The 25,236-nt window shown below is 48.8% G+C and overlaps 1 protein-coding gene across 4 annotated transcripts; it reads left to right on the plus strand.

The window, feature by feature from the left end:
* The first annotated feature begins 3,087 nt into the window (after positions 1-3,087).
* Positions 3,088-23,824, plus strand: SCAMP4 (secretory carrier membrane protein 4). Of its 4 annotated transcripts, none has more exons than XM_072845164.1 (8): positions 3,088-3,168; positions 8,803-8,873; positions 9,316-9,371; positions 12,136-12,264; positions 15,342-15,498; positions 18,652-18,753; positions 19,729-19,846; positions 20,579-23,824. In XM_072845164.1, exons 3-8 carry the CDS (start codon positions 9,365-9,367, stop codon positions 20,753-20,755), a joined length of 690 nt encoding a protein of 229 aa, XP_072701265.1. In that variant the 5' UTR covers positions 3,088-3,168; positions 8,803-8,873; positions 9,316-9,364; the 3' UTR covers positions 20,756-23,824. The 4 variants fall into 4 exon arrangements, with proteins under 4 accessions (XP_072701265.1, XP_072701267.1, XP_072701268.1 ...); XM_072845166.1 differs by having other exon boundaries at positions 3,100-3,177; XM_072845167.1 differs by having other exon boundaries at positions 3,102-3,168; positions 8,806-8,873.
* Positions 23,825-25,236: the final 1,412 nt, after the last annotated feature.

The following is a 25,236-nucleotide window of genomic DNA, read 5'->3' on the forward strand; positions in this document are numbered from 1 at the left end:
TGTATCTTGCACAAAGTTTACAGGGAGAAAAATAAAGTCTGTTTTACAAGGTAAAAAAACATAATAATGTCGGAAATAGGGACTGTGATTCCAAATTTTTGCAAAGGGTGAGACTGGAAGCAAAGCCCTCAAAGTCATGGAAAAGGCTTTCATTTCTCCAGCAGGCTCAAGACCAAGCTGTACCAGAAGCCCCGATCCAGTGCAGGATTTGGACACAAAGCTGGATTTTAGATGTTGTAAGGTATTATTGGGTCACTTAAAGCTAGGCCCACACTGGAAGGATCCTGAGGTCCGGGAAGGGGCTTTGGGAAACCTCTGTTCAAGCACCACCAGGCTGAGGACAGTGACCGCACCTGGTGGTACTGGGGACACGTTTTGGGGCAGGGGTTAGTGGATTTGTTTTCAAACAGCACCCAGTCCTAGGAGGGAAGGAGGGAAGAAAGATACGTGCCCTGGATACAAGGACTCGGATGCAAGGACTCCTCTCTGTCAGGATGCGGATGGGTCAAAGGTATCACTGGGTATCAAGCGTGCAAATCTCATCCTCATTTCCCCCTCCTGCTTCCCCTGAAAACCTCACCTGGGTGCATGCTCCCCGCTCTCTGGGCAAGTCCAGGGCAGTCGTGTCCCCGGCAGCAGCAGTTGAACTGGCCGAGAGCTGTGGAGCAGAGCAAAATAATGAAAAGGGATCCTTGTACCAGCAGGGTCAGTAAATCCCAGGGTCTCGCCTCACCGGCTCCCCAGCCGCCGCCGCTCTGCCATTCCCAGGAGGCAGCACACGTCCTCCTTCAGTTCCCACCCACAGAGTTTATATATTGCAGGATAAAACCTGGCTGCTACCGAGAGCCAGGAACAGCCAGAAACACGGCACAGCTCGTGGAGACATGGGGAGGGGCTGTCATCCCGTTTGGAGAGGGAGGGAGAGGAGCTGGGGCGGCCGGGGCTGTGGGAGCACGCAGGGACCAGCCAGAGCTGCGGGTGTAGCAGCCCACGGCCTTGACAAGCTGCTGCACACCGGCACGTTTATCTGGTTTTCATTTTTAAAAAGATGTCTTTTCCCACAAAAACGTTTATTCATTTCTTTCGGGGGGGGGGGGGAAGCACGGGAAATCAGTTTAAAAAATTCCTTGCAAAGAGCTACTCTTTAAACAAAACAGGTTTATGAAAAATGGCCTTTGGGTTCCAGGGGAGATACTGGGAATTGCCGGGAGGAGCGTTAACACCTGCGGTCCGCCGGAGCCAGCGGGTTCAAGGGCCCCTGGAAGCCCGAACACCTTCAGCAGGAGGCGGCAGGCGGGGACTGCCCGAGCGTGTCCGTCCCAGGCGGGGCACAGCGAGGACAGGAGCTGCGTACCAGGGTGACCCAGATGCCCGGAGTCCCCATCCCTGGGCTCTGCCCATCCCGCCTTCCCCAGTAAGCTCTCCCTCTCTCTTACTGGTGACCCAACGTCTCCAGTAGCACTGGATTTACTGGGGCGGAGTGACCTCTACTGGTTTACAGCTAAAGTATTCCCTGCATGTCTGTCACGCTTCTGGATAGATGGAGGCAGGAGGCCTGATTCTCCCCTCCCAAAAAATATCTGCCCAGCTGGTAAATACTGCAGCAAGTGGCACTGCCTGGGCCCGCTTTGGGGAGCAATCCCCAGCAAAGCTGGGCAGCCTGCCTAGAGCAGGGGCCGAACGCAAGCAATGAGCCCCAAGACCTGTATTTTAGGGAAACTTTGCAGACGAGGGGTGCGAAGGCCTCAGCAACTGCTCAGCTAAGTGTTAGAGGGATGAGTCTGAATCACACGGCCCAGAGCTGGCAGCGCTGCGTTTACAGAAACCACAGCCCCAGGGCATGTTTTAAAGAAGAGTAGGGTTTATATACGGCCAACTTTACAGCATTTACATAGAGCTGGTACCTTGGAGATGGGCTGGTACCTATGTTAAGGAGTCTAACACCGTGTAAATAAGGAGTTAAGGAGCTACAGAACCAAACAAAAGTGTATCGATCCAGAAAGTGTATAAATCCAGCTGTCGGTGTGGCTGGGTAGGGGCTTCCCAGTACACCGCTGTCAGCACAAAGGTTTCAGAGGGATCGGTCTGTTCAACCCTCACCACCCTGTTTTGCTGAACTGCAGAAGGGGGCAAGTCACACAAGCACCGGGCACCAGCTCCACTGTTGCTGCCGCTGATTCACCTGACTTGCTCAGAAGTGAAATCAGCATTTAATGACCGATGTTATAAACAGCCATCTCCTCAATGACCACCCAGCCCTGGGTCCCCAACCCAGTTATCACCCATCAACCGTTGTAGCTAATCCAGCAACTAAAACTTGGCGATGGGCGGAGAGGCTGAGCTGACAGCTGGATGCCGTAACGCTGTTTGGAGACGGAGCCCATGGGTGCCTCCGAAGCAGCTCCGGCGCCGGCGTCCTCCGCAGGGTGCTGCTGGGAGGGGCACGGCACGAACCCCCTGACCCAAACCCACTCTGTTTTATCTGAAAAGAAACCGGTACCAAGGCTGAGGCGCGGCCTGCGCGGCGGGCAGCACCTCCTCACGCCGAGGGGTGCGGGCGCCCCAGGGCCGGGGCTTTTAACGCTTACGCAGGGGTCAGGGCGAGGGGGCCCGGGCCCGTACAGGGCTGAGCCCTGCCCGCCGCAGCTCCCCGCCCGTGGCGGCCTCTCCTCGGCCCTGGCGCCAGCGCTGAGGCTCCTCCACCCCTCAGGGGCCATCCACGCACCCCCGCCCCGGCCCACGCACCCGTCTGGTGAACGGGCGGTGATAAACCCACCCCCTCGGGGCGGCAAAGCCTCCCCGGCGGGGGCGGGGGCGGGGACGGGGACGGGGACCGGGACCGGGACCGGGACCGGGACCGGAGCGGGACCAGGCCGAGGCCCCGGCGCGCCCCGCCGTGAGGCGCCGCAGGCCCCGTCCCGCGCCCTCCCGTCCCGGACACTTCTGTCCCTCTCGGCGCCCGTAGCGGAGTCATCCCCGCCTCAGTCCACGCCCCGTAGCCGGCTGGCCCCTCACGTGACGAGAGGTGGGGGGGTGTCGCGGGGCACGCTGGGAAGTGTAGTCCGCTCCGCCGGGAGCGCCGCGGCAGCGGCCATTGGCGGGACTCCCTTTCCCAGCGCGCTCCGCGGCGGGCTGGAGGGAGCGGGGCTCCGGCCGCTGCGCCTTGAGGTGGGCACGGTGAGCGCCGGGCCGGGGCCGCGGCTGCGGGGCCCGGGGCCGGGCGGGGGCAGCGGGGCTGGGCTGGGGGGCAGCGGGGACAGCCTCGGGGGAGGAACGGGCGTCGGGAGGGAGCGCGGGCGGCCTCGTGGAGTCGCGGTGCAGCGGGCCCGGCCCGGGGGTCGGGCGGGGGGTGACAGGGCGCCTCAGAGTGCACCTGGGGCTGTCACGGGGCCTGCCCGGGGGCCGGCGGTGGGGCAGCGGGGAATGCCCGGGGAGGGGGACGCCGGAGAGGAGGTAATGGGGACAGCCCTGGGGACGACAGCGACGGGGGTAATGGGGACAGCGGGGGCGGCGACAGGGGAGGGGGTGTCGGGGGAGCCCGTGCTTGGGGAGGTATTGGGGACAGGTCTGGGGGGATGGCGCGTGTGTGGGGAGGAATCGGGGACAGCCCTGGCGGGGGGGAGGGATTGGGGCCGGCTCCGGTGGGAGCAGCTATCGGGGGCAGCGTGTGCGGGCGGCGCTGGAGACAGCCCCGGCGGAGAGCGGTGAGGGGGCCCGTGCCCCCATGGAGCATGGCGGCAGGTGTACGGAGGCTGCTCCCGTCCCCTTGAGGACCGCGAGCACCCCGGCTGCGCTCTCCATCCTCTCCCCGACGGGTGCTCGGGAATTTGCCTCTCACAGCTGCTTTCTGCCTTGGCCGTGTGGGGCCAGCCGGCCGGGACACATCTGGCAGGGACACATCTGGCAGGGCTGGCATTCGGGGGCTCCCAGGGGAGCGCAGGGCAGCCCAAGGGGATGAGGCCGGTGCGCTCAGGGCAGCTGCAAACCTCTGGCTGGGAAAGTTCATGTAAGTGATTTTCCAGGGACTGTGAGGAGCGAGGGTGAAGCTTTTTGACGTGCATGGTTTGGGTAACAGCTCTTTCATATACTGCCCTTGATAGAGACAGCACATGGACATTGTAATTTTATTTCCCCCTCTCTGGCTTAAGTTTTTTTGTGAGCATTAACTAGCTCTGAGAAACTCTTATCTGACCCTGTGATGAAGGGAGCAGTAGCTTAGAAATTAAGCAGGTAATTGATGGATTAATTTATCTGGTTTTTAGTGTTATTCTGGGTCAACTAATGTTGTTGCTGCTGTCTGCAGCCCAGGTCTTCTACGTGAGGCCAATCCGAGTAGGTGACAAGCAGTGGAATAGGCTTGTGCTCTGAACACTGTGTTTCTGTGCTTTCTGTCTTCCTCTTGAGCCTTCTGAGGTTCTGCCCCTGAGCGGCCAAGCTTTACTTCTGGAAGCAGTCAGACCAAAGTCAATATTTGTCTGCTGCGGGTTGCGTAGTACCTAAATTAAGGCTTCTGCCCATCTGCTGAGGCAATAGCTATGGCTGTGTAAACAGGCTGGGACAGACCTGGGGGGAATTGCTTCCGATTGTGCTTTCTCACCAGCTCCAGGATGGGAGACAAGGGGAAGAGGGGGCAGCAAAATGCCCTGTGCAGCCAGGCGTCCCCGAGAGGCTCCGGTAACTTGGAGGTGTCTGTCGGACTGACGTGGGAGGAGGGTAACCCTTGCTAACTTTATTGTTCCCTGAGCATTTTCTCAACGGGAGTGCTGCCATAAACAGTTTCCCCATTCTCACTGGTTGCGCTGGGCAGCTTTTGGAATTACTTTTTGGGCTGGTTTTGTTGCCTCATCTAATTTGAAGCACGGCACTGCAAGCGTTGCGCTGGCGTCACTGAAGGGGCGGTGTCCTGCTCCGCAAGGGTTGGCAGTGCACAGTGGCGAGGGGAAACACTATCAAATACAAACTGTATCAGCTATACAAAGTCTAGGTTCATAGAGCTGAGCCAAGTGTTTTGGTGCCTTGCAGAGTGACCTCTGCTGCCTTGGGCTCTCTGGGAAATTCCTGATAAGAGGTGGGCATCTGAATGAGACTCAAAACCAGCCTTTTCTCTTAAAACCAGTGCGGAGTCACCACTTTCTTTTTAAATGCAACTGAAAGGCTTACGAGCAAGACATTCACTTGCTTCAGGAACGCTGGAGGCTGTGTTGATTCCCTGCCAAGCCTGGTGGTTTCAAATCCACGTCTCCCAGATCCCCGTGGAGTGCCCTTGCTTGTAGGCCATTTGCTCTTTTGAAATGTCTGCGGTCCGCTGGTTTGCAGCGTGAAGTGACTTCTGAAAGCCTGGTCTCTGGTGATAGCCCTCACCCGAGGGGTAAGCTGGAACCACTTTCAGGAGATGTGCGTTGTGCCCAGGTCTTCTCATTCTGCTTGTGCTCTAATCATTCAATCATTGTCTTACGAGGGTGTGTTGGCAAGTTCTTCTGCCGTTGTTGTTATGTGCGGATCCTGCCCCTCGATTTGCTTTTGGCAAAGTACTCTAGATTAAACCCTTGAGTACAGATTTGCGTAGAAGTTCTTAGCCTTGCTACAGTCATCATATCAGAATGAAAATATAAAAGCAGTACAGAAAATATCCTGAAGCAAGACTTCAGAAGCTGGTGAATTTTGCTGGATGGAAAGCTTAGGATGTCGGGCTCTTCTGCAATTGACTGGGACATCTGCAGATGGGACAAGAGGAGCCGGTGTCCTGTGAATCTGGTCTTAGGGGACTTGCCCCAGGTCACCAGGTGGTTGAGGAAAGCAGGAATGAGTTCAGCTCTCCCACCTCCCTGTCAGCACTCTTCTTTTGGCCTGTCCTTTATTTATTTCCCCTATCACCCTTCTCTCTTTTTGGAGAAAGAAATCTTGAGAAATAACTGAAACTTTTAAAACTATTTACTGTAGTATAGGCAGAATAAACAAGGGGACTAAATAGTAGCATACATGCAGTCATATAATGTGCCTCAAGCAGATTGCTGCAGGTATTCCTTCACAAAATTTTCCCTAATCTGAGATGGTGAAACGTGTTTCACACTGAGGTCACCTTCAAAGTAATCGTGTTGTTGTCCGCCTAGAAAAACAGTGCTGCTTGCATACGTGTCTTGGTTTAAAAGGAAAATGCTGTCTCTTAAAATGACACAAGGCATTTTTGTCCTTGAAACACTAGTGAAGAAAAGCTCCGACTGTTTCCAGTGGGCTCTTGTGAGTCATGTGCGTTGGACTGTAAACTTTGGAGTTACTCATTGACCGTGGATGAGCACAGTGGAAAAAGGAAGTTCACTTCACGCCGTGGTTTCCTTAGCTTGTGTGGTTTTTTTCCTCCCTCCGCAAATAGCGGATTATATAGGAAGAAGTCTCTGCAGCGGAGTGCCGGATGTTGGGTTTTTTCTATTACCAATTAAACTGAAAATGTTCTGGTGAACAGAGAGCTTATTTACACGTGTTCTTATCTTGCACAAATTCACGCGTGGTTGGATGATACCTGTTTATGGATCTGTTTATCTGTATTTGCTGCGAATCTTATTTCCTTATGCCAGGATCTTGCACCTGGAGCTAGACTTGAGGATGTTTAGGCTGCACAGTGAAATTTTCCCCCTAAAGGAGTTTTAGCCACTGGCCGTCCAAGCTGAGCAATGTCATCACTTATTAGACACAAGATTTTTTCCCTGACTGTACATCTGAGGCCTGTTATCCCGAGACCCTACAATTAAGAGTTTGCAGAAATCCCGCCCAAACTAAAAGTGGTGAGCTGAGGAGGTATGAAAACAGCGACTCCTGTGCAAGTATATCTCAGAGCACTGAACAAAAATATCATTGGGTTGGATCCTGGAGTCTGAGTTCATGCCCGCGAAAGGTTTGAGCTTGCGGCCGTAGGTGTCCGTGGGGGAAAGCTCCCTTCCCTTTCACCGGGAGCGGGGCTGGAGTCTCAGTGCAGCTGAACCAGTGGAAGGTCAATGCATTTCAGGAACTGATTATTCAGTGTAAAACTTGGTCGTATGCACTTGTCCTTGAAGAAAGAAATATTCTTAATGCCACTTTGCAGTTACAAAACACATCTTTCTGTAGGGAAACTGCGTTGGTGTCCCAGGAACTTCTGTGAGGTTACTCATAAAGGCAAAGGTTGCTGAAGAGAGGAATATTCAGGAGTTTCTGTCGTAGCTTCTTTACGTGATGATGTACTCTGTTGTCAAAGCATTAAACCGTGGCTGAGATTTCTTAGGAAATGAGCAGGTAAATGAGAACAACTGGGTAAGAGGAGAACGGAGTGGATCGCTGGAATGCTGCTTTCTCTGGTTTTTTATTTATTTATTTGAGTTAAAGCCACTCAACAGCACCACAGTTGTCTCCTTGAGAAGGGAGGGCACAGGAGAGCTACTGTTTGGCCACGATGCCCCTGTCAAGCCAGGAATGTGTCCCTCAGTCTTTCCTTCTGGTCCCTTTTCCAGTGGACAGACTGACGCCTCCCACCACTCTGCAGCTGTAGACACTGGCACTGAAGTACGTGAACTAAATAATCCTCTTCTGAAGAAGTACCTTACTCGTTTGCTCATCTTTTGGTGAAAGATTCTTTTCTCTTAGTGCGTTAGCGTAACTGGCGTTCATGTGTCATTCGTTCTGCCCCCAGAATTTACAGATCTCAGCTGGGAGCAGCTGCAAATGGGTGTGGTGAAGTTTTAATTGTATTCTTAACTGTCTTCATACTTTATTTTCTATTCACACATTTTAAAAAGGCAAAGCAAAATGCTTCCATTTCTAAATCATACGTTATAAAAGGCCTGTCAGACGCTGGGTAATGTCTGTATTGTGGGAAAGCCTGGAGGCTTCAGCTGCGAGGGGGGCCCTTGTGCGAGCCTTTATCCAGGGAGTCCCAGCCCGGAGCAGCTCACAACTGGCATAGCTTTCCTGTCCACACTCTGTTGCTTTCTTTAGACTGGTACAAGCAAAATAATACGTTCTCCTCAATGTAGACGTAGTTAAGCTTGTATATAATTGCATCTCTACATACAGGAGGAATAAGCTGCCTGTACAGGTCCTGCTTCTTATCAGAGTGCCGTTGTCTCCACCAAGGACTGTGCTGGAGTAACTCAATTAAAAAGGAAAGTAAATTGGACCCCCACAAAATAATTGCACCAGTGTAAACTCTTCAACCTCCAGACCATACACAGGGCATGCAGGAGGGCAGCACAGAGGTGCAGAAAAGGGAAATGAGCTGCTGTAAATCCCCAGGGCTTTGGCTACAATGCAGCTATTCTGACCTCGGTGCTGCGGTTGCTGTCGGTGCCGGCAGCAGCCTGTGGCATTTGGTGTGTTTTTGTAGGGGCAGTTTTTAGTCTAGACTCCCTTCATTCTTGATAACTCTTGTCAGACCCTGCAGTGCTGGTTTAGAGGGTTGTTTTGTGGTATTCTGTGTTTTCATTCTGGGATTTGCAGGTAGGGGCACACAGTGTTTTTATCCTTAACGAAGAAGGGGTAGAATCACAGACAGACCTCTCAGCTCAGCACAGACCTCTCTGCGGCTTTCATCTGTGTGATTGGTTCTGCCAAAATCAGCAACACGGCTGATGCCGAGTAAACTTTGCAGGATTTGATTCTTCCAGAATTATGGTCATGTTTAATGGTAGTAACAGGAAGAATGAATCTGCATTTTAAGAAGGGTTGTGCAGAATTATTAAAATAGTGAGGGGTGTTGGGTTTTGTGTACCAGCTGATCTTTTTTTTTAACAGCAGTTTACTTCCCAGCTAACAGTGATTATCTGTTCTTTTCAGCAGTTGGGAAGGTCCACAGAGAGTCAGGAGCCAACAAATCATCTCAACACCTAAATGAGGCATTAAGTCTGGTGAGCTTGTACAAATCTCTCTTCCGATGTATGCGCTTTGCTGGGTCCCAACCAGAGCTGTCTGTCTCAGCTTGTTGTCTGGCTGCAGCTGGAAGGTACACATGTTCTGGCAGTGGCTCTCTGCGCATCCTCAGCCTTTGCCAGGTACCACTAAGAGCACATTTGTTTGCTGCCGAATAATACAAGCCTTAGAAGTGGTTGACAGTGGGGCTGGGCTGAATGAGATGCTACCAGGTGGAGTTTCATATGTACAAGGAGAAATTGTGATCCTTTCTGTAAGGTTCCAGCATGCCCATTTTGGGCAATTGGAGACGAGTAGTTTGTAGTGGGAACCCTGGGCTCACAGTGTGTCAAACGCTGTACCGGAGATACTCTCGATTCCAGGAGATTCTTCGGGTGCTGGTTAGTGACATGTGCTGACCTGATTTTCTTTCTCCAATAGATCCGTTGCTATCTGTCTGAAACTTCACCAGGGAACACTCCTAATAGAAATGGCAGGTAAGAGCACCTGAAAATATGGCAATGTAGGGAGAAGAACGGTTTCAGAGAATGTTTTTCAGTACGCTGTGATGGCTGTCAGGTATGCAACATGCGTCCCTTCCTGAGATCTTAGTGATCCCTAAAGCTCTTCAGCTACTTCTCTTTTCTTGCCTTGGTCGCATTCACTTTTACGCTGTATCCACTGTCGATTTGTCAGCTGAGGTTACTGTTCTAGCAATAAAGGCTCAGGTGTGACTTGTTTGAAAGCTGTATGAGTAGGGAATTTATTCACAGAAAAGTACATGAGAATAATTCCTTCCTTACAGAGGCTAAACAGCTTTCCACAGCGTTCCTAGCTGTACTATTGATACTAATACATCTTAGTGTTACTTGTAGTGAAATTAGGAACAAAATTCCTCCCAACTTTTTTAAGATAAGAGAAAGTCTGGGACTTGCATACAGCTGCTGTTCATTGGTAGTACAGTCTGGTTTTTGAAAGCAGGGGTTGTGTGCTTGCTGTTCTAATGAGTTGATCCTAGCCTTGATGGGAGTGCTGTAGCATTCCAAGCCATGCAGTCAGACATGAAAGGGGATATTTTCATTTGATTTCTTTTGTCTACTCTTGGAAGTGACCCAGAACAGTTTAAGACTACAGGGTCTCTGGGTGGGAAAAAGTGGTCATCTGGCTGCTTGCAGCTGGGCAGCAACGGAGAAGAGGTGTAATCCCGATCTTTGTGTTCCTAGCAAACAATTGTGGAAGTACTTGGAGCATTTTGTGAGGTTGAAAAATGACAAACTGCAGTAGCTGCTGCCCAGCAGGCCAGTTGGTTTTGGCCCCACCATTTGGGGACTTCTGCACTAGAGGCTGGCACCAGCTCTACTGCTCATGAGAGATCTGTACTGTAGGAGAGAGAAAACGGAAGAGAGCAGAACCAAAGTAACTAGCTACAGCTTCAGCTGTTGAAGAGAGACAGAACAAAATTTGCCTTATCCCTCAAAACAAAAAGATTGTTAGAGAATCTGCTTTTACTGTCGTTGGTTAATCTTGGTCTTATTGACTTCCCTAGAGAGCTGTCTCTCTAGCTTTGAAAGCTGTGCCCCCTTCCTTTCCTTTGATCCAGCATTGTTATGTCCTTTTGTAGGCTGCTGAGACAGACTGTCCAGGAGAAAGCCCATAAGATGCTTATCGCAAACAAAATTAGTGCTAAGAAGTCCAGATTCCTATGGACTTTGAAAGCAGCCGTGGGATATCAGCACTACATGTGATGGGGTCAGCAGTAGGTGTTAACCCGTAACTAATACCAGCTTTAGAGGGCATCTGAATTAATGTAAAATGCATTTAGAGGAGATGGGTGAGGAGGAGCAGAAGACTTAATGTTTGTTTTTATAAGGAAAAGTCTACTGAAAAGTCAAGTTGGGCTGGTGACATCAGACATTATTCCATATTTAATCCTGATGTACTCACAGTGGGCGTTATCCTCACCATATTTTCTGTGTGCAAATATGCCTTTCCTTTGCATGAAGTGAAGCCTTTTCTTTCCTAAAGCATGTCTTACAGCTTTAGACTCTTCCCTGCCAGCCTTCAAGTGAAGCTAAGAAGCTGCTCCTGCGAAATGTCTTCTCACACAGAGCTAATGGCAAGAGAAGGGGAACTCTTGTGCTGACAGTTCTTGTTCAGACATTTCCTCTTGTCTTCTGTGCCATTTGGAGGTTTTCCCAGGACATTCTTCATCTCTTCCTCTGGTTGTTTTTAATTCTGTTTACTGAGGCTGAAGTGGACTAAAGACAATTAGTCACAATGCCCTGGAATCAAACTTTAATCAGCACTGGAAGGCAAGAGCAAACATTCCCAAACATGTAGAAACACATGTCCAGGCACACACATATACACAGCAAATCTGTGCATCTGTCTAGAAGCTGACAGCAGCTTAAATGCAGAGGATTTAGGCATTTAATGACTTGATTTTAAAACATAATTTCTTCCCAAGGTAAGGTTTTCTTCACCATATTGTTTTTGTCAGCATTTCCTCTAGCTTTTTTATTTTTTCTTCCCCCTTTTTTTTTCGCTGGGGCTTAACCTTACAGGAAAATCTTGACTTTTAAAGAAAAAAGGGTACATTCATGAGTCTCGTCACAACAAAGTCATCCCTGACATCTGACTTGCCTTCCCTGAACTGGATGATATCTGAGTACTAAATTCCAGTTTAGGAGATGCTTTCTGAAGGCACCCTTCCTAAGGCCTGATCCATGTGCCAGCAAGCCCACCTTCAGCTTGCGTCTGAAGGTAAATCTGCTTGTCTCGACGATCGCCAGCCTTTCCTCTTGCTTTGGTTTTCTGAGAGGTTGTCGCTAAAAACCTCTGTGCAGCCTGTTTCCCCCAGGTGTTGCTGGCCTCTCCCCCCTTCCAGGGGAACCTCATCCTGGAGCTTATTTTAAGGTCTTTTGTCTTGCAGTGCCTTTCACACAACGTTACACTGATGTGTAAAGGTATCGAATCCATGTGTCGCTTACTAGCTTGTTTCTATTCCTCACTCTAAGCCTTGCATGTGCTAGTTTAAATATCGTGTCCACTGCTGAGGAAGGAGAACAAGATGTTTGGTGTCCAGGATGAGGATGAACGCGTTGCAGTGAGTAACGTGAATGGCCGGAGCTGGCGATGGTTTTCCCTTTTGATTCTTGTGAGTGCACGGGTGTGCATTGGGAAGGCGTGGAGGATATTACACTTGCTCAGCCATATGAGAATGGTTCTGCATTCAGCTAACATCTGTGTTCTGCATTGTAGAAAAGGTGAATAACTTCCCACCGCTCCCCAAGTTTATCCCTCTGAAACCATGTTTCTACCAGAATTTTGCTGATGAAATTCCCATCGATTATCAGTCTCTGGTGAAGAGAATCTACCACGTATGGATCTGTAAGTTGAATGAGAAACCTGTGCTGGGAAAATGTACGTGTGTAGTGAAAAAAACATAGATCTCAATGACTTATGTGCTTTAAAGTTTTGACTGCAATTAGTTGATGAGAAACAATGATTCATCTTAGAATACTGTAATATAACTTTATGCCCAAATTTTAAGCTGCCGTGCCATGAATCTTTGCCGCTAGAAAAGTCCATTAGTAAATTTGAGGAGGAAAAAAGCAGACTGCATTTGATACCTTTATTAATGTCAAGTGATGCTTCAGTCCCCAAAATAGTCCTCTTAAAGTAATTCCCAATTCACCTAAACTAAGACGAATAGGAGAATTTTAGGCAAGAAAATAAATGTGGCTCGCCTGCTTGCTACCTGTCTCCGCACCTCGCTATAGGAAGGCTAAAATTCCCCCTTGTTTGTGCCACCCACAGATTTCCCTTCCCAATTGAAGCAGTGTCTTCTAGCCGTACGCTGTCTCTTCCTTAGCTATCCATAGCCTACAAAACATTCCCTGTCCTGCTGGAGAAGGGCACTGATCCTCTCGGTCACAGCTGGTGATTTGCTGATATTCTGTATGAACAGACCTCCTGGCTCTGGGCTTGTGTTGTCTGGCTTAGCCATTCAAAAGCCAGTAATGAAAATTGACCATTCTTCTCCAAGGAATGAAATCGGATGAGAAATGGTGTGGCAGGCCTAGAGAACCACAGGGAATGCTTTGGAAGATTAAAAATCTTTTTGCCTTCCTTATCTTTTTTTCCCCAAATGCTTGTCATCCTATTTACCCTTCTCACTGAAGGAAAGCTTGTTTTCTGCCAGATACGCATTTGGTGGCATGGCTTTTATTCCAGATGCATAGGATGTGTGTATGAGAGAGATTTGTGTGCATAAATAATAGCATAATCTATCACTCCATTGTTCTTTCGTTATTTAGAGATGCTGAAATGAGCTCTGTAATTTTCTTGCCTGAAGAAACTGCTTGTCCCTTCAGACTAACTGGTTAAATGTTGCATGCTGTAAAGCTGCCTTTGTCTGCGGCTCTTCCTAAACAAAGCGCCCCTCATTCAAGTTAATGGCAGGCTGGAAAGGTGCCAGCCATTTGGGCAACTAGTCTACGCATGGCTGAGGAGACTTGGCATTTTCACCAGGAGTTTTAAATTTCCATCTGCAGCACACTTTCTTTTGGGGTCTCCCTGACTTTTTGGGATGGGATGGAGGGAGGGACACATATGGAGGGAAGGCGGTAAACAAGAAAAGGCCAGAGTTAAAAATAGAAACACAAAAGTCGTTGCTAGAAGGTTGAATGCTCATTACTTTAATTGGATGTGAACATTTTATTAAGGTGGATGGTGATTTGGGGAAACCTGTACCAGAGCTCCCGCTACTGGAGAACAAACTCCTACCTGATGCGCAGGGAGAACCAGAAGTTCCTTAAAACTTTATAGGTGCTTGGTGGTTGGTTTTTTATTAAGTAACTTTTGGAGGATAAATGACTTCTGAAAAGAAAGATTTGGAGAAGTACAGCTAATTACTGTATAAATGAAATTTAAATAATGAAAATTCTTTCTTCCCCCCAATATTAAGATACATCCAAACCATTGTGTATAAAGCCTTGTTGTTAGCTACTCAGAAGAAATTTTCTTTGTAGTAAAACAATGTTTTATTTTAACTCTCATGTAATTTGTATGTCAGAAGCAGCAGCTGGGTTCGGATGCTTTCCATGCTAGATTCTCCCGACTGTGTTGTCAATATTATTTTATGACCACAAAACTTTGTAGTTGTTTAGCAGCCCCTGGGCTGCGTGAAGGCAGGTGGTTCTGTGCCAAGAGGAGGAAAGAGAAGAGTCAGGAGAGGCCAGACTGGCGTCGGGCATCAGAGGACCAAGGCAGTGATGTGCAGGCGTGCTGCAGAGCCACCGCGTGTAGTGAAGCAAGGAATGGGCAGGGCGTGTTCACTTACCGTGGGTGAAGAGAAATTCAGGGATTTAATTTTGACTGAATAAATGAGGCCAGGGTCCAAAGTGCTACTGTGAGCTCATCACCAGGCGGTACTGAAGGGTCTTTTGTGTTTGGATCCTCCGCCTTCTCATTTCTCTTTATCTGTGCTAATTGATACAGGTTACCGCAAAGTTTTTTAAGAGTCACCACCTGTTTTCCAAAATAGGAGCTTGTAATTGGGCTAAGCCCCTTTGACACTGGCAGAGCCTGGGGGGATGCAAGGACACAGCTGCAGGGAGTCCCTGGAGTGTTGAGGGGAGTGCGGGGAGGAAAGCGGGAAACCCCTGGCATGGGGACCGAGCTCAGCCTGCGAAAGCCAGGAAGTGTGCAGCCCCCCTTTGCGGTGACGTTGAGCTTCAGGGAAAGGGGGGAGCAGCGTCGCTTCATGCTCGTCTACTTAGCACAGCACTGGTGTGCTCTGGGGGCTGTTGTCAACTGTTCCTTTTTATCCAAGTGGCAGGAACAGGGATGAGAAAAGGCCTTTAAGCCACCCCTATGGTCTTGTGTTCCCAGCCTGATTGGAGTTTGCTTATCCCCTCACTCAAGGCAGCACTTACAAGCCCTGAAGCTAACTTCCAGGCTTCCTCAGAGGCCCAGGGAAGCAGAGAGTGAGCCCGCAAGGCACTGTGCTGGCTCTGTAATAGCCCCTGAGGCAGCCTCAGCAAGCACGGAGACCAAAGTCATATTAAGGCTGGGTGCGGGGCAGTGTTTTACACCCCTCTCCTCTCATAAAGGGGTTTTGCTACAAATGGGAATTGAACCTTGCTCATAATTCATAATAATACTGGCCTGAGTCTTGTATTGGTCGCACCGGTTGCTACCCAGCTCTCCATCCTTTGGCAGGTCCCAAAAGAGTTTCCTCATCCCTCTGCTGCAGCACTCCCTCTGGAGATGGACGTCTCTGTGCTGCCGGCTCCTGGGGTCACGCAGGAACCTGCGACTCACTTGGAGCGGCTGCGTTATTGGGCTTGAGTTTCCCACTGCAGCGTGGACCTTTCCCATTATAATAGCGGGTGTTTGTTTCCTTTTTGCCTGAAGATGTGAAACTGCACAACCTCACGTTCTTTCCTCTGCCCTCTTTACAGTTTACTGCATCACACTAGTAGTGAATATAATTGCGTGCCTGGCATGGTGGATCGGAGGAGGCTATGGGGTCAATTTTGGTTTGGCCATCCTCTGGCTTATCCTCTTCAGTCCCTGCGGCTACGTCTGCTGGTTCCGACCTGCGTACAAAGCCTTTCGGTAAGTGGAAGCCCGTGGGGCGGTTTTGGTTCTGTTTCCTCTGGGAGAGAGAGTGCTGTTACCTGGGAGTGCCCCTATGGAGAGATGTCTGTCTAGGATAAAGATGAAGGACTTGATGTCTGAATGTCTTGTTTACTTTCGAAAAGAAGAATGTGGCTACTTTTAAATACTAGAGGTAGGACTGAGGATTGGAGGTGAGCAGCAGCGAGTAGTTTGCCACTTCTATGAGGATGAAATCCATATTTTACTTAAATATCTCAGGCTTAGCAGCACCCTCATGTCAGTATAGCGTTAAGATAGATACTAATTTGGTAAAGCTTCACTGAGGCTTATTTTGTTGGAAGACTATTAAGTTATTAGTTTTTGAGAACTCTTCTGTTTTTTGTCTCTAGATACCTTTGAGAGCTTGGCTGCTTTGCTTTTTAGATAAAAGCAGTTCCTTGGAGCAAGTCCTTCTGAAACTCCACAAATATTTAAAGCCATCCTACATTTTAATTAATCATTTGCATTTGCTCATGCTTGCTGTGGATCACTAGGCATTATTCAGACATTAATGCATAATGCTTGTTGGAGCTGTGACGGTCCCGAGCAGTTTCCAGCCTGAGGCAGGGAGAGGAGGCACAGGGGAGGGACCTGCCCAGTGTCGCACTGCGGGTCACCAGCAGACCCCACACACCAGTCAGGGGTTTGGGCTCTGAAGGTGAAGCTCTTTTCTGGTAACAGAGAACCAGATACTCTGGATTTTGATGATTCACCAGATTCTGAGATGAGTTGGTTTAGATAACAGGAAAAGCAGCTGATAGAAATGGGAGGGTGGTGTCCTATCTATTTAGCACATGCTATATTAGTTGTTTAAATGCTCTTCCAAATTTACGCTTTGTATACAACACTGGGCAGTTAATGCACTGGTGGTGCTCAAAACATCAGTGACTACATCATGGAGTACAGGGGAGGATTATTTCTGATGGAAATGGAAGGCCACTGGGTTAGATTAATCTGAAAGTTTTAAAAGACATGAAAATACTAGCTCTGAACTCTTGCCCTCTGGGGCTGGGGTTGTGTCTCCGTCCCTAGTTCAGAAGCCTGAGGGTCTCTGAGTGCCGGCTAGAGCTCTGCTCAAAGAGCAGAGAACTGCTCTGTTCAAAGACCAGTTTCCATTCTGAAGTCTGGGAAAAATTACTCCTCCCCATTGACCTCCTCTGGGCTTCACAAGGACCGTTTCTAATTATTTCTTTAATGTTGTTTGTATGTGTTTATGCAACTGAATACTGAAAGGTCCCTGAGGTTACTCTGTGTAAAGACTTCTACAGTTAAAAAAAGAATAAGCCCTAGGGAGAGACAGGCAAGCCCAGAGATCGTTGACTTTGACATCCGTTGTAGAAGAGGCTTGAAAAGCACTGCAATGGGGCAGCAGTGTTTCTTGTGGGATCGCAGCTAGCCATGATTCAAGAAAGCGAGGTCAGACCCACTTGCTATGCTTGTTCTGGGAAGAGGCAACCCTTCAATATTGGCATCATGTACTGCGAAGATGCTTTCGTAAAACCTTCGTCATACATCTGCATCCAAAATTAAATTAGCTGCAGAGCTTTGGCACTAGGGCAAAGCTGTTGCAAATCTGCACCAGAAAGCTGGATCAGAAGTCACCTTTTCTGTGTATCCTCACTAATTCCCACAGATCCTTTCAAATGAAGACTCCTCCAGCCCTTTCAGGTTGTAGTTGCAAGAGTCTGTTTGAAGGCTCAGCTTCGAGCTTAATCCTTGTTAATTAGATTATGATAGGCACTACTGTGAACAGTCCATGTTTAAAGTATTTCTTTCACATTCCTCTACTCTGAGGTGATATTTGAAGGGTGGGATCATGAGGATACTCAGAGATGGCAGATTTCTTTCACAGCATCTCTGTGACCATCTTTTGAAAGATGAAAGATAACCGCACCAACACACACGGCTCAGAGCAGCAGGGGTCTGGCTGGAGGCTTTTCCACTGGTCTCAGACTAGCCAGGGTCCACAGCATTGACCTCTCCAGAGCCTGGGATCCTGCCTCCCTCATCTCCTCTTTAGGCATTAGGGGCTAGAATTATAATACTAATAAACATTGAAATACTTTCAGGGTTTGAAAAGGAGCTGGGAATGACTGGAGCTCTTTTGTAAACTCCCCCTTGCACCAAGATGCCTCATAAGCAACTGAAGTGTTTTTTGTAAATCTGCTCTCTAAATCATGGGCCCTTTGAGTTCCTGAGAGAATGGGAATAATTCGTATCATTAAAAATGATAGTTTGAGGAGTTTTAGATGTGCCTGGGCTTACAGTGAAAGGCTGGCTCATCGATGTAGCTGGTTTAATGGGATGAAGATGTTCTGCTGCAGTTCTGTGGCAGAGCCAAAACTTGGGCAAGACAGTGCTGTGCTCCAGTGCACCCATGATGGAGAGACCGTGAACGCATCTGGTCAGCCTTCTTGTTTGGGATCATATTCATGCTGCTTGTTATACCTGAATAAATTAAAGGACCTCACATATTTAGGACCCTCTCAACCTATACATCCTGGAGAGGTGGAGCCTGCAAAGATGCAGAAAGCATGCTTCTGCATTTCCCCAGACAGGGTACCACCCACTTCTGTTATGGCTGTTTTTCCTCCTATTATGTCCCAGTGCTGGACTATTAACCATGGGTGTGTAAGCGTGATGACAAAGAGCCACTGAGACATTCCCAGCTGGAATTCTCATGCTCAATGATCACTTTTAGCGTATGGGCAAACTCTGCCTGCCAGTGTTCAGGCCCCCTTGTGCCTACTTGCCAGTGGCTGAGCTGCACAGGTGTCAGGCTGTGCTGTCCTCAGATGTTTGGTCAGAGAAATGATTCAGGCACTCTCTGTTCTGCAGGAGACTGCCTCTCCTCGTGTGTCATCATATATACAATTACTTTGGTAAAGCAATTGCAGGAGCTAGGCTTATTGGAAGAGATTAGGTGCTGATGATTCATGGATCTGCGTGCTTTCATGGCCAGGGAAAGAGGAGTAGCCTTCAAAGTACATAGCTGTAGAGGGATCTCTTCTGAGATACCACATTTGAGAGTTTGTACATGATGGGGTCAAACATCAGCGTGAAGCAATGTGAGGTGCCAATCTCTCCCTAATTTCCTCTCTTCCTTCACAGGTCGGACAGCTCGTTTAATTTTATGGCCTTTTTCTTCATCTTTGGCGCACAGTTTATTCTGACGATCCTGCAGGCGATTGGTTTCTCCGGATGGGGAGCTTGGTAAGCAGGATGCTCCTACAGTCTTATAGCTGAGCACTCAGCTCCCATGCCTGAGAGTTTCAGGCTATGGGCTGTTTCCGTGAACTTTTGAGAAGCTGGTGGGAGACTGTACAGGGTGGAGTGGAAGAAGCTTTCTGTTTTCCTCTGTGGCATAATTATATCTGCTCTTGGAGTACACAGTTCTGTTTTCATTGCTGTATTGGCAGTCGGATATCTTCACCTGCTCGTTCTTTTTAGCACCTTCCTACAATGTCCATTTCTTTTTACCATTTAACCAGCCAGTTTCAAGATTCATCTGATCCTGTCTTAGCATTGCCCTCAAAGTATTCACAGCACATGGTGAGCAGTGCATGATGACTCACTGTTGGCCTATAGAGCAAGTATTGTGAGAGTTGTCCTAAAATAAATGGGAGCATTTTAGTGTCTGTCCCTGGTTATGTTATAATTGTTTGGCATTTTAACTTTCTGTCTCTAGAAACTTGAGAGCAATTCCTACTGAAACTACAAGTAAGAGAAAGTCCTAGCACTCCGTACAGCATTTTGTTTTCTTAACTGCTGATGCTCTCCAGTTGCCCTACCTGGTTATTGCCATCAAAGGAACAGAGATGCAGTGTAAATCATAAGACCCTCACGTTCCCTGTTCCCAGGTCTGGTCTCTAGACGCACAACCTCTGCGCAATCAAAAGCACCTTGGGAATAAATCTTCTCTTCCCAAAGTCTGTGCAGCAGCTGGCTGTCCCCTAACGGTCTGAGACTGGATTAGCGAGGGATGCTGGCAAGCGAGATTTGAGATCTTGGGGAAATACCTGCCTGAGCTGCATTTAATTCTGTCCATTTTCTCCATTGTTCTTTTCATTTTCAAGAGCTTAAAAGCTGCCTTGTAATTTCTGGGTATGACTAAACAGTTTTTCAGATAATAAGGACACTTAAAAGAGAGCTATAATGATACTGTTCCCTTCTTTCTGTTTCTTCCAGTGGATGGTTGGCAGCCATTACTTTCTTTAGCACCAATGTTGCAGCTGCTGTGTTTATGCTGTTTCCTGCCATTATGTTTACAATGTCAGCAGTTGCAATGCTCATCTGCATTTTAAGGGTAGGTCCTTCAGATGTCTCTCTGACTTGGAGTATCTGCACTTTGTATCGCAATAATGTGAACCGGCAGCTTAGCAGCCACTGTAAGCCATCACTGCTTTTAAAGGTTTTATAGTGTAGTCAGCTGGTGTCTCTCAGAGTATCTAGAGGACAAATCCAGATAACACAAGACAGCTGGGGCTGGATGTTGTCACCATTTCATGTGGCAATGTTCCTTTACATCACTCGAAGCAAGCTTTGTTGCTCATTGGGATGGTCATTGATGGTAACAGTGAAGCATCTCACGATGGCCTGCAGCAGGGACTGGGTGGCAGGGTGGGAAGTGGTCCTCTGTTCTCTGCAGAAAGAAGGATTTGGAGGTAGTTCTGTCTGGAAAGCTTCAGTAGACTGACGGCAGAGGAGGAGAGAAGGCAGAAGCCCTGCTGAAGCAGCAGTGTCAGTTTTACAGAGGTTTCAGCCCGCTGGCCGGGGTTGGCTGCCTTGCTGTGGGATTCCCAACCTGAATCCCAGACATGTGGCTGAAATGGGTTCAAGTCTTGGGTTGATATGATCTATTTGCACCTCTGTTCACTGTATTATTACCTTTGTAGTGCTTTTGTTCCTTGGAAATACAGCTCTTTACAGAGAGAGAAACAAATACATGATACAGTACCAAAGTGACTATAGCTCTTCTGAGGAAGAGGTGTGGGTACCTGTTGCTGACTTTCCTCTTGTTCTCCCTTTCATCCATTAGGTACATAAAATCTACCGAGGGGCTGGTGGAAGCTTTCAGAAAGCTCAGGACGAGTGGAACAGCGGCACATGGAGGAACCCCCCCAGCAGGGAGGCCCAGTACAACAATTTTTCTGGGAACAGCCTGCCAGAGTATCCCACAGTGCCCAACTATCCCCCGGGAAACCAATGGCCTTAAGCAGCAACAGCTGCAAACTGCCTGGATTCTCTTCTTTTTGGTCTTTTTATTATTGTTATTTGAAAAGATCATTTGCATTCCCCCCCAAGCACCCCAGTCATCTTGGGGACTTTTTTGGTTTTTTTTCTCCTCATCACTGCAGAAGATATGTGCTGTCAGCCCTTGCCACCTCCGGAGCTCTGCACGGCCTTATCAGAAAGTTTTTTGTTTGCGTTGAGTTACCAGTATTTGCCTCGTTGCAGACTGAGGAACCAACCGTTCACTGCCCTTGCTTGAGGGAATCCTCTCATGACCATGTGTGAAAAAGGCTGACTTCCCCATGACAGCGAACACTACCACGATTGCTCCTTCTCCTGCCCCCTGCTTAGTTTTCATCACATGCACAGCACACCCCCAAGTCATCTGTAATTGTAACAAACGCAATCAGAGCAGTAGTAGCAACTGGTGTTTACTCTCCTGGATGAATAATCTGGAATTTTCACTCTAAGGGAAATGCAACACCTAAATTATTTGGTACGAGTGATATCGAAGGTATTGGTAAAATCTACCACCTCATTTGCTTGTGCTCTCTGGTGAAGAATCCTTTAGATAACGGTGCTTGCTGTGGGTGAGTGTTGTTCAGATGTGAAGTCCACAAGAGTCCTCATTTGTCTGGCTAGGACTATTGTTATGCTAGAAGTCTTGCTTTCCCTGCTGCCAAAAGTTTTTGCCAGATCTGTGTGCTTCAAAGGTACAGATTCATCTCATTGCGTTAATGATTGCTCACTAAAAGCCTGATTCAAAGCCCACTGGAAACTATTGAAAAGCTTGCTGACATTGGGCTTGGACCTGGCTACCTGGGTGATGTTCACCCTGTTTACAGGTAGGCAGCACGAGATCTCTGTGCCATCTGACTTCCACTTATGAGGCATCCAGGTTTTGTGCTGACCCAAGAAATGCCCTACGGGACACACCTTGCCCTGTTGGGACACCCTTTTTTCTGGGCTCCCAGCCAGTAGCCGGATGCAAGATAACTATTGATCTCAGTGCTGGGGCCCCAGTGTGGTTTGGGAGTAATTCTGTTACAATGCATAGTTTTAATTCTGCCTTCTACCAATGTAGTTGAAATCCAAACATTATGCAGTGGGGTGTGGTAGACCAAGGAAAGCTTGTTAGTCCTCATAGCTGATGTTAGTTGTGCAGACCTGCTCTGTGTCTGTGTAGCCAGCAGCACTTTCCTTCCATGTACGAGCAGGGAGAGAGAGATTTTTTTGCCTTTCTCCAAGAATCGGCTAAAGAGAGGGTAAAGCTGTTGGGAGGGATTGTTTTCCCTGAGAGCTAGCATCCGTCTCGTCGTTCATCTCCATTCTGTGCATGCACGTCAGGACTCCTGTAGCCTGAGCCATCCAATTCCCCTGTGTCCTACAGCGATCCAAGCAGCAAAGGCTGCAATTTTTTCTTCTCCCTCAACAGCCTGCTGTGAACTTTTTCAAACCTGTCAAAACTGGGAGGTCACTTCCCAATATTTTTATAGGGAGTGAGTGTTCAAAGTCTTCGGCTCTGAAAGTTTCGGCCAGTGATCCTGTGAAGGACGGAGTGCTCCGCTGCGGAGATTTGGGAGGTGTTGGGCACCCCGTGGGTCAGACCCGGGGCCTGCCCGGCTTGGCAGGCTGGCGGATGGGATGCCAGAGATGTTGTGGTGTAAGTGGAGTCACTCCAAATTCACGCTGAGTAACTAGAAAATTGGCTCCTGGAAAGGGACAGGGAGGTTGTCCTAGCTAGGTGGAATTGATTTGCAAGTGATCTTTTGAAAACTCTCTCTACATGTGCCTTATCTAATAAAATATTAGTTCACGAAGGAGAACTCTTCCTTCCGCATCGCCCCTGCAGAACTTCCCATTTGCTCTATTAACTTTTCCTGTGTCATACTGTAAATACTACGTGAAGTACAGCTTGGAGTCTGCATGACACCTTTGTTACTAGGGCCAAAGCGAAAGCAAACGTGAATCAGAGGGCAGAGCCTCCTGAATTTCCGTTTACAAGCAACACTGACACCCTGCTGCAGAACCAGCCTTTTGCTGGGTCTGCGATATTTAACGTGCTCCAAACACGAGGGGTTTTTTCTTGTGAGTGTGCAGTGTGCTTATAAGTATGAACGCTTGAAGCCTTCTTAACAGAACACGACCTGATCATGTTGTCAAGCTTTTAGGTGCCTTTGTCTTGTGTCAAGTGTAATTTTAAGTGTTCTTTGTTGCTTGCCATCAGAAAGTGATAAAAGAACTGCCTGTCGATTAACTCCCTGGAAATACGATTGCACTACAGGGGAGTGAGGGAAGGTTAACAGGGCCGAACGTGAGGTTTGCCATACTTGGAAGCCAGAACACGGTGCACCCGTGTACCATGCTCCCTCCGGCCCTCCCCCTCGCCATCCTCAGCCTCTTGCCAAAATTTTTCAAAAGCGATTGGTGTCTGTCCTTTCTTAGTGTGTCAGGTTGGAGATTTCAAAGGAACCAAGAGGAGAAGCATTGCTGAGGACTCTGCATCCTGCTTCTCTCTCTTTTTTTTTTTTCCCTTTCTTTTTTTTTTTCCTTCCACTCCCTTGGATATCTGGGGGGCTGTTCACGTTCAGCCACGTTGAAAATGCTTGATACAAGGAGAAGGGGTACTTAGGAACCTGCCCACCACAATGGTCAGAGCCAGACACCAAAATCGTGACCCATTAGCATACACTGCCTGAGATCTCTACAGAGCTTAAACGAACCTCTCTGGATGGGATCTGCCATCTCTCAACTCCCCTCCATCCTCTTTGATGCCAGAAACCGTAATTCCAGAAAGTTGACCCAACACGCTGCCTGAACTACTGTGGCTTATTTTTTTGGACTCCTCTGTATGTTTTTAAATGTTTACATTAGATTTCTAAGACTTCTTAACACCATTAACCTGGACCTGGCTCCTGGTTTTGTTCGGCATCACGTGGCGTGTATGTGTGCGATGTTTCATGTCACTTGTGGAGCTCTGGTTTTTGTTTGTGTTTTTCTCCTGATCACAAGACAATAAATGCTCATCCTGTGCTTGATGAGAAGAACTGGCCGCATTAGAGAAGTGTGTCTGTTCCTAGGTAACCAGAGTTATCTGGCAGAGGGAAATGGCGAAATCTCTATTTTCCTCCAAAGTCTCCCACCACATGTTGTTTTTTCTTTAAAAGAACAGCACATTTACGGATGAAGCTCATCCTCTGTGCTGGGGACCGGCGCAAGAGTGGCACGCTGTGGTTTGTACTCTTACAGATGCCTGATAAGCGTTTACCAAAGGTGCTGCCATTATTCTCATTTTCTAACAAAGGGAACGGAGAGCAGAGGTGTGGGTGGTGGTGAGAAAGTCGCATCTCCCGAGTGCTGGGGACGAGGTCTTTTTCCTGGCCTCTCCTTAGCAGTGCAGAGACTCGCACCAGCCCCTTGCAGCGCTGGCTTCTGCCTTCTCCGGTTTATTGCCCAGAAGGAGATCATTATCCCTGGAGTAAATGGGCTGTTTGACAGCGAAGGTGAGTTGAATCGCTCTATTTAGCACGTAGCTGAATTTATTGCCCCAAATTACCATATTGTGTCTACATACCCCGGTTCCACTCTGTAGCAGATATTTAATCCTAAAAGAGCCGTTTTCATCACAGCTGCTCAATACGACATCTGCTAATCTCGATGTCTTCCTTACCTCGAAAAGCCTTGTGCCAGGTACCCCCTGCCCAGCCATCAGCATCTTGCTTTGACCGGCAGTGGTTTCCTACAGCTGCTTGCTGCTGTGCCAGTGATGTGTTTGAGCACGAGGATGAAGCGGCTTTTGCTCAAATTCTTGCTCCAGGCCCTCAAAGTCTGAGCACGAGGCACAGCTTGAAGCTCCTGCTCCAGCTGCTACTAGGGCAGGTCCTTGGCATTTGGGAGTGATGAGTCGTCTGCCTCCGCCGTGCTCCCTGCGCGAGAGCCGGGGCTCGGCAGGAGGACGGGGCAAGGTTCATCAGGAACGAGCCCGAAGCATGGGGACGGGGGGGTGGTTGTATGGCCGACCTCAGCCCCCCGCCCCAAGGAGCTCCCCAAAAGGTTCAGGGTCCCCGGCGTCGGGGTGGGGGCTCTTCACCTGGGGGTGCATCAGACGGGACGCTGCTAGGGGCCTGGCTTTTTCTTTTTCTTTTGTCTGGTTCTTGATGTGTTTCTGTCGCTCTTCAGTTTCCCAGGCCCTGAACGCGAATGTTTCACAGCAGGAAGGTTTCGTCTGCCCGCCCCCGAGCAGCTCGTTCTCCCGTGCGTGATTGAGAGTGGTTCGTTTTGTGTTGTCTGCTTGCAAATTAGCCCTTATTAACTCGTGCCTGTGGGAGGAGGGCAGGGTTCGTAGCTGGATGCTTTCCTGACAGAAATTCTCTGGCTTTTCTTGCTAACTCACCGGTGCTGAGCCGGTTCCGTAGCATGAGCTGTACAGGTCTCTGCAGACCACACCTGGCACGCTGCGTGTTC

Source organism: Ciconia boyciana, chromosome 24 (assembly GCF_034638445.1).
Source record: "Ciconia boyciana chromosome 24, ASM3463844v1, whole genome shotgun sequence".
Lineage (NCBI taxonomy): Eukaryota > Metazoa > Chordata > Aves > Ciconiiformes > Ciconiidae > Ciconia > Ciconia boyciana.

Coding starts and splice junctions, on each gene's coding strand:
- SCAMP4 (XM_072845164.1), top strand. Junction 12,265..15,341: donor AATCTACCACGTATGGATCT/GTAAGTTGAATG, acceptor CCCTCTTTACAG/TTTACTGCATCACACTAGTA. Junction 15,499..18,651: donor CCTGCGTACAAAGCCTTTCG/GTAAGTGGAAGC, acceptor CTTCCTTCACAG/GTCGGACAGCTCGTTTAATT.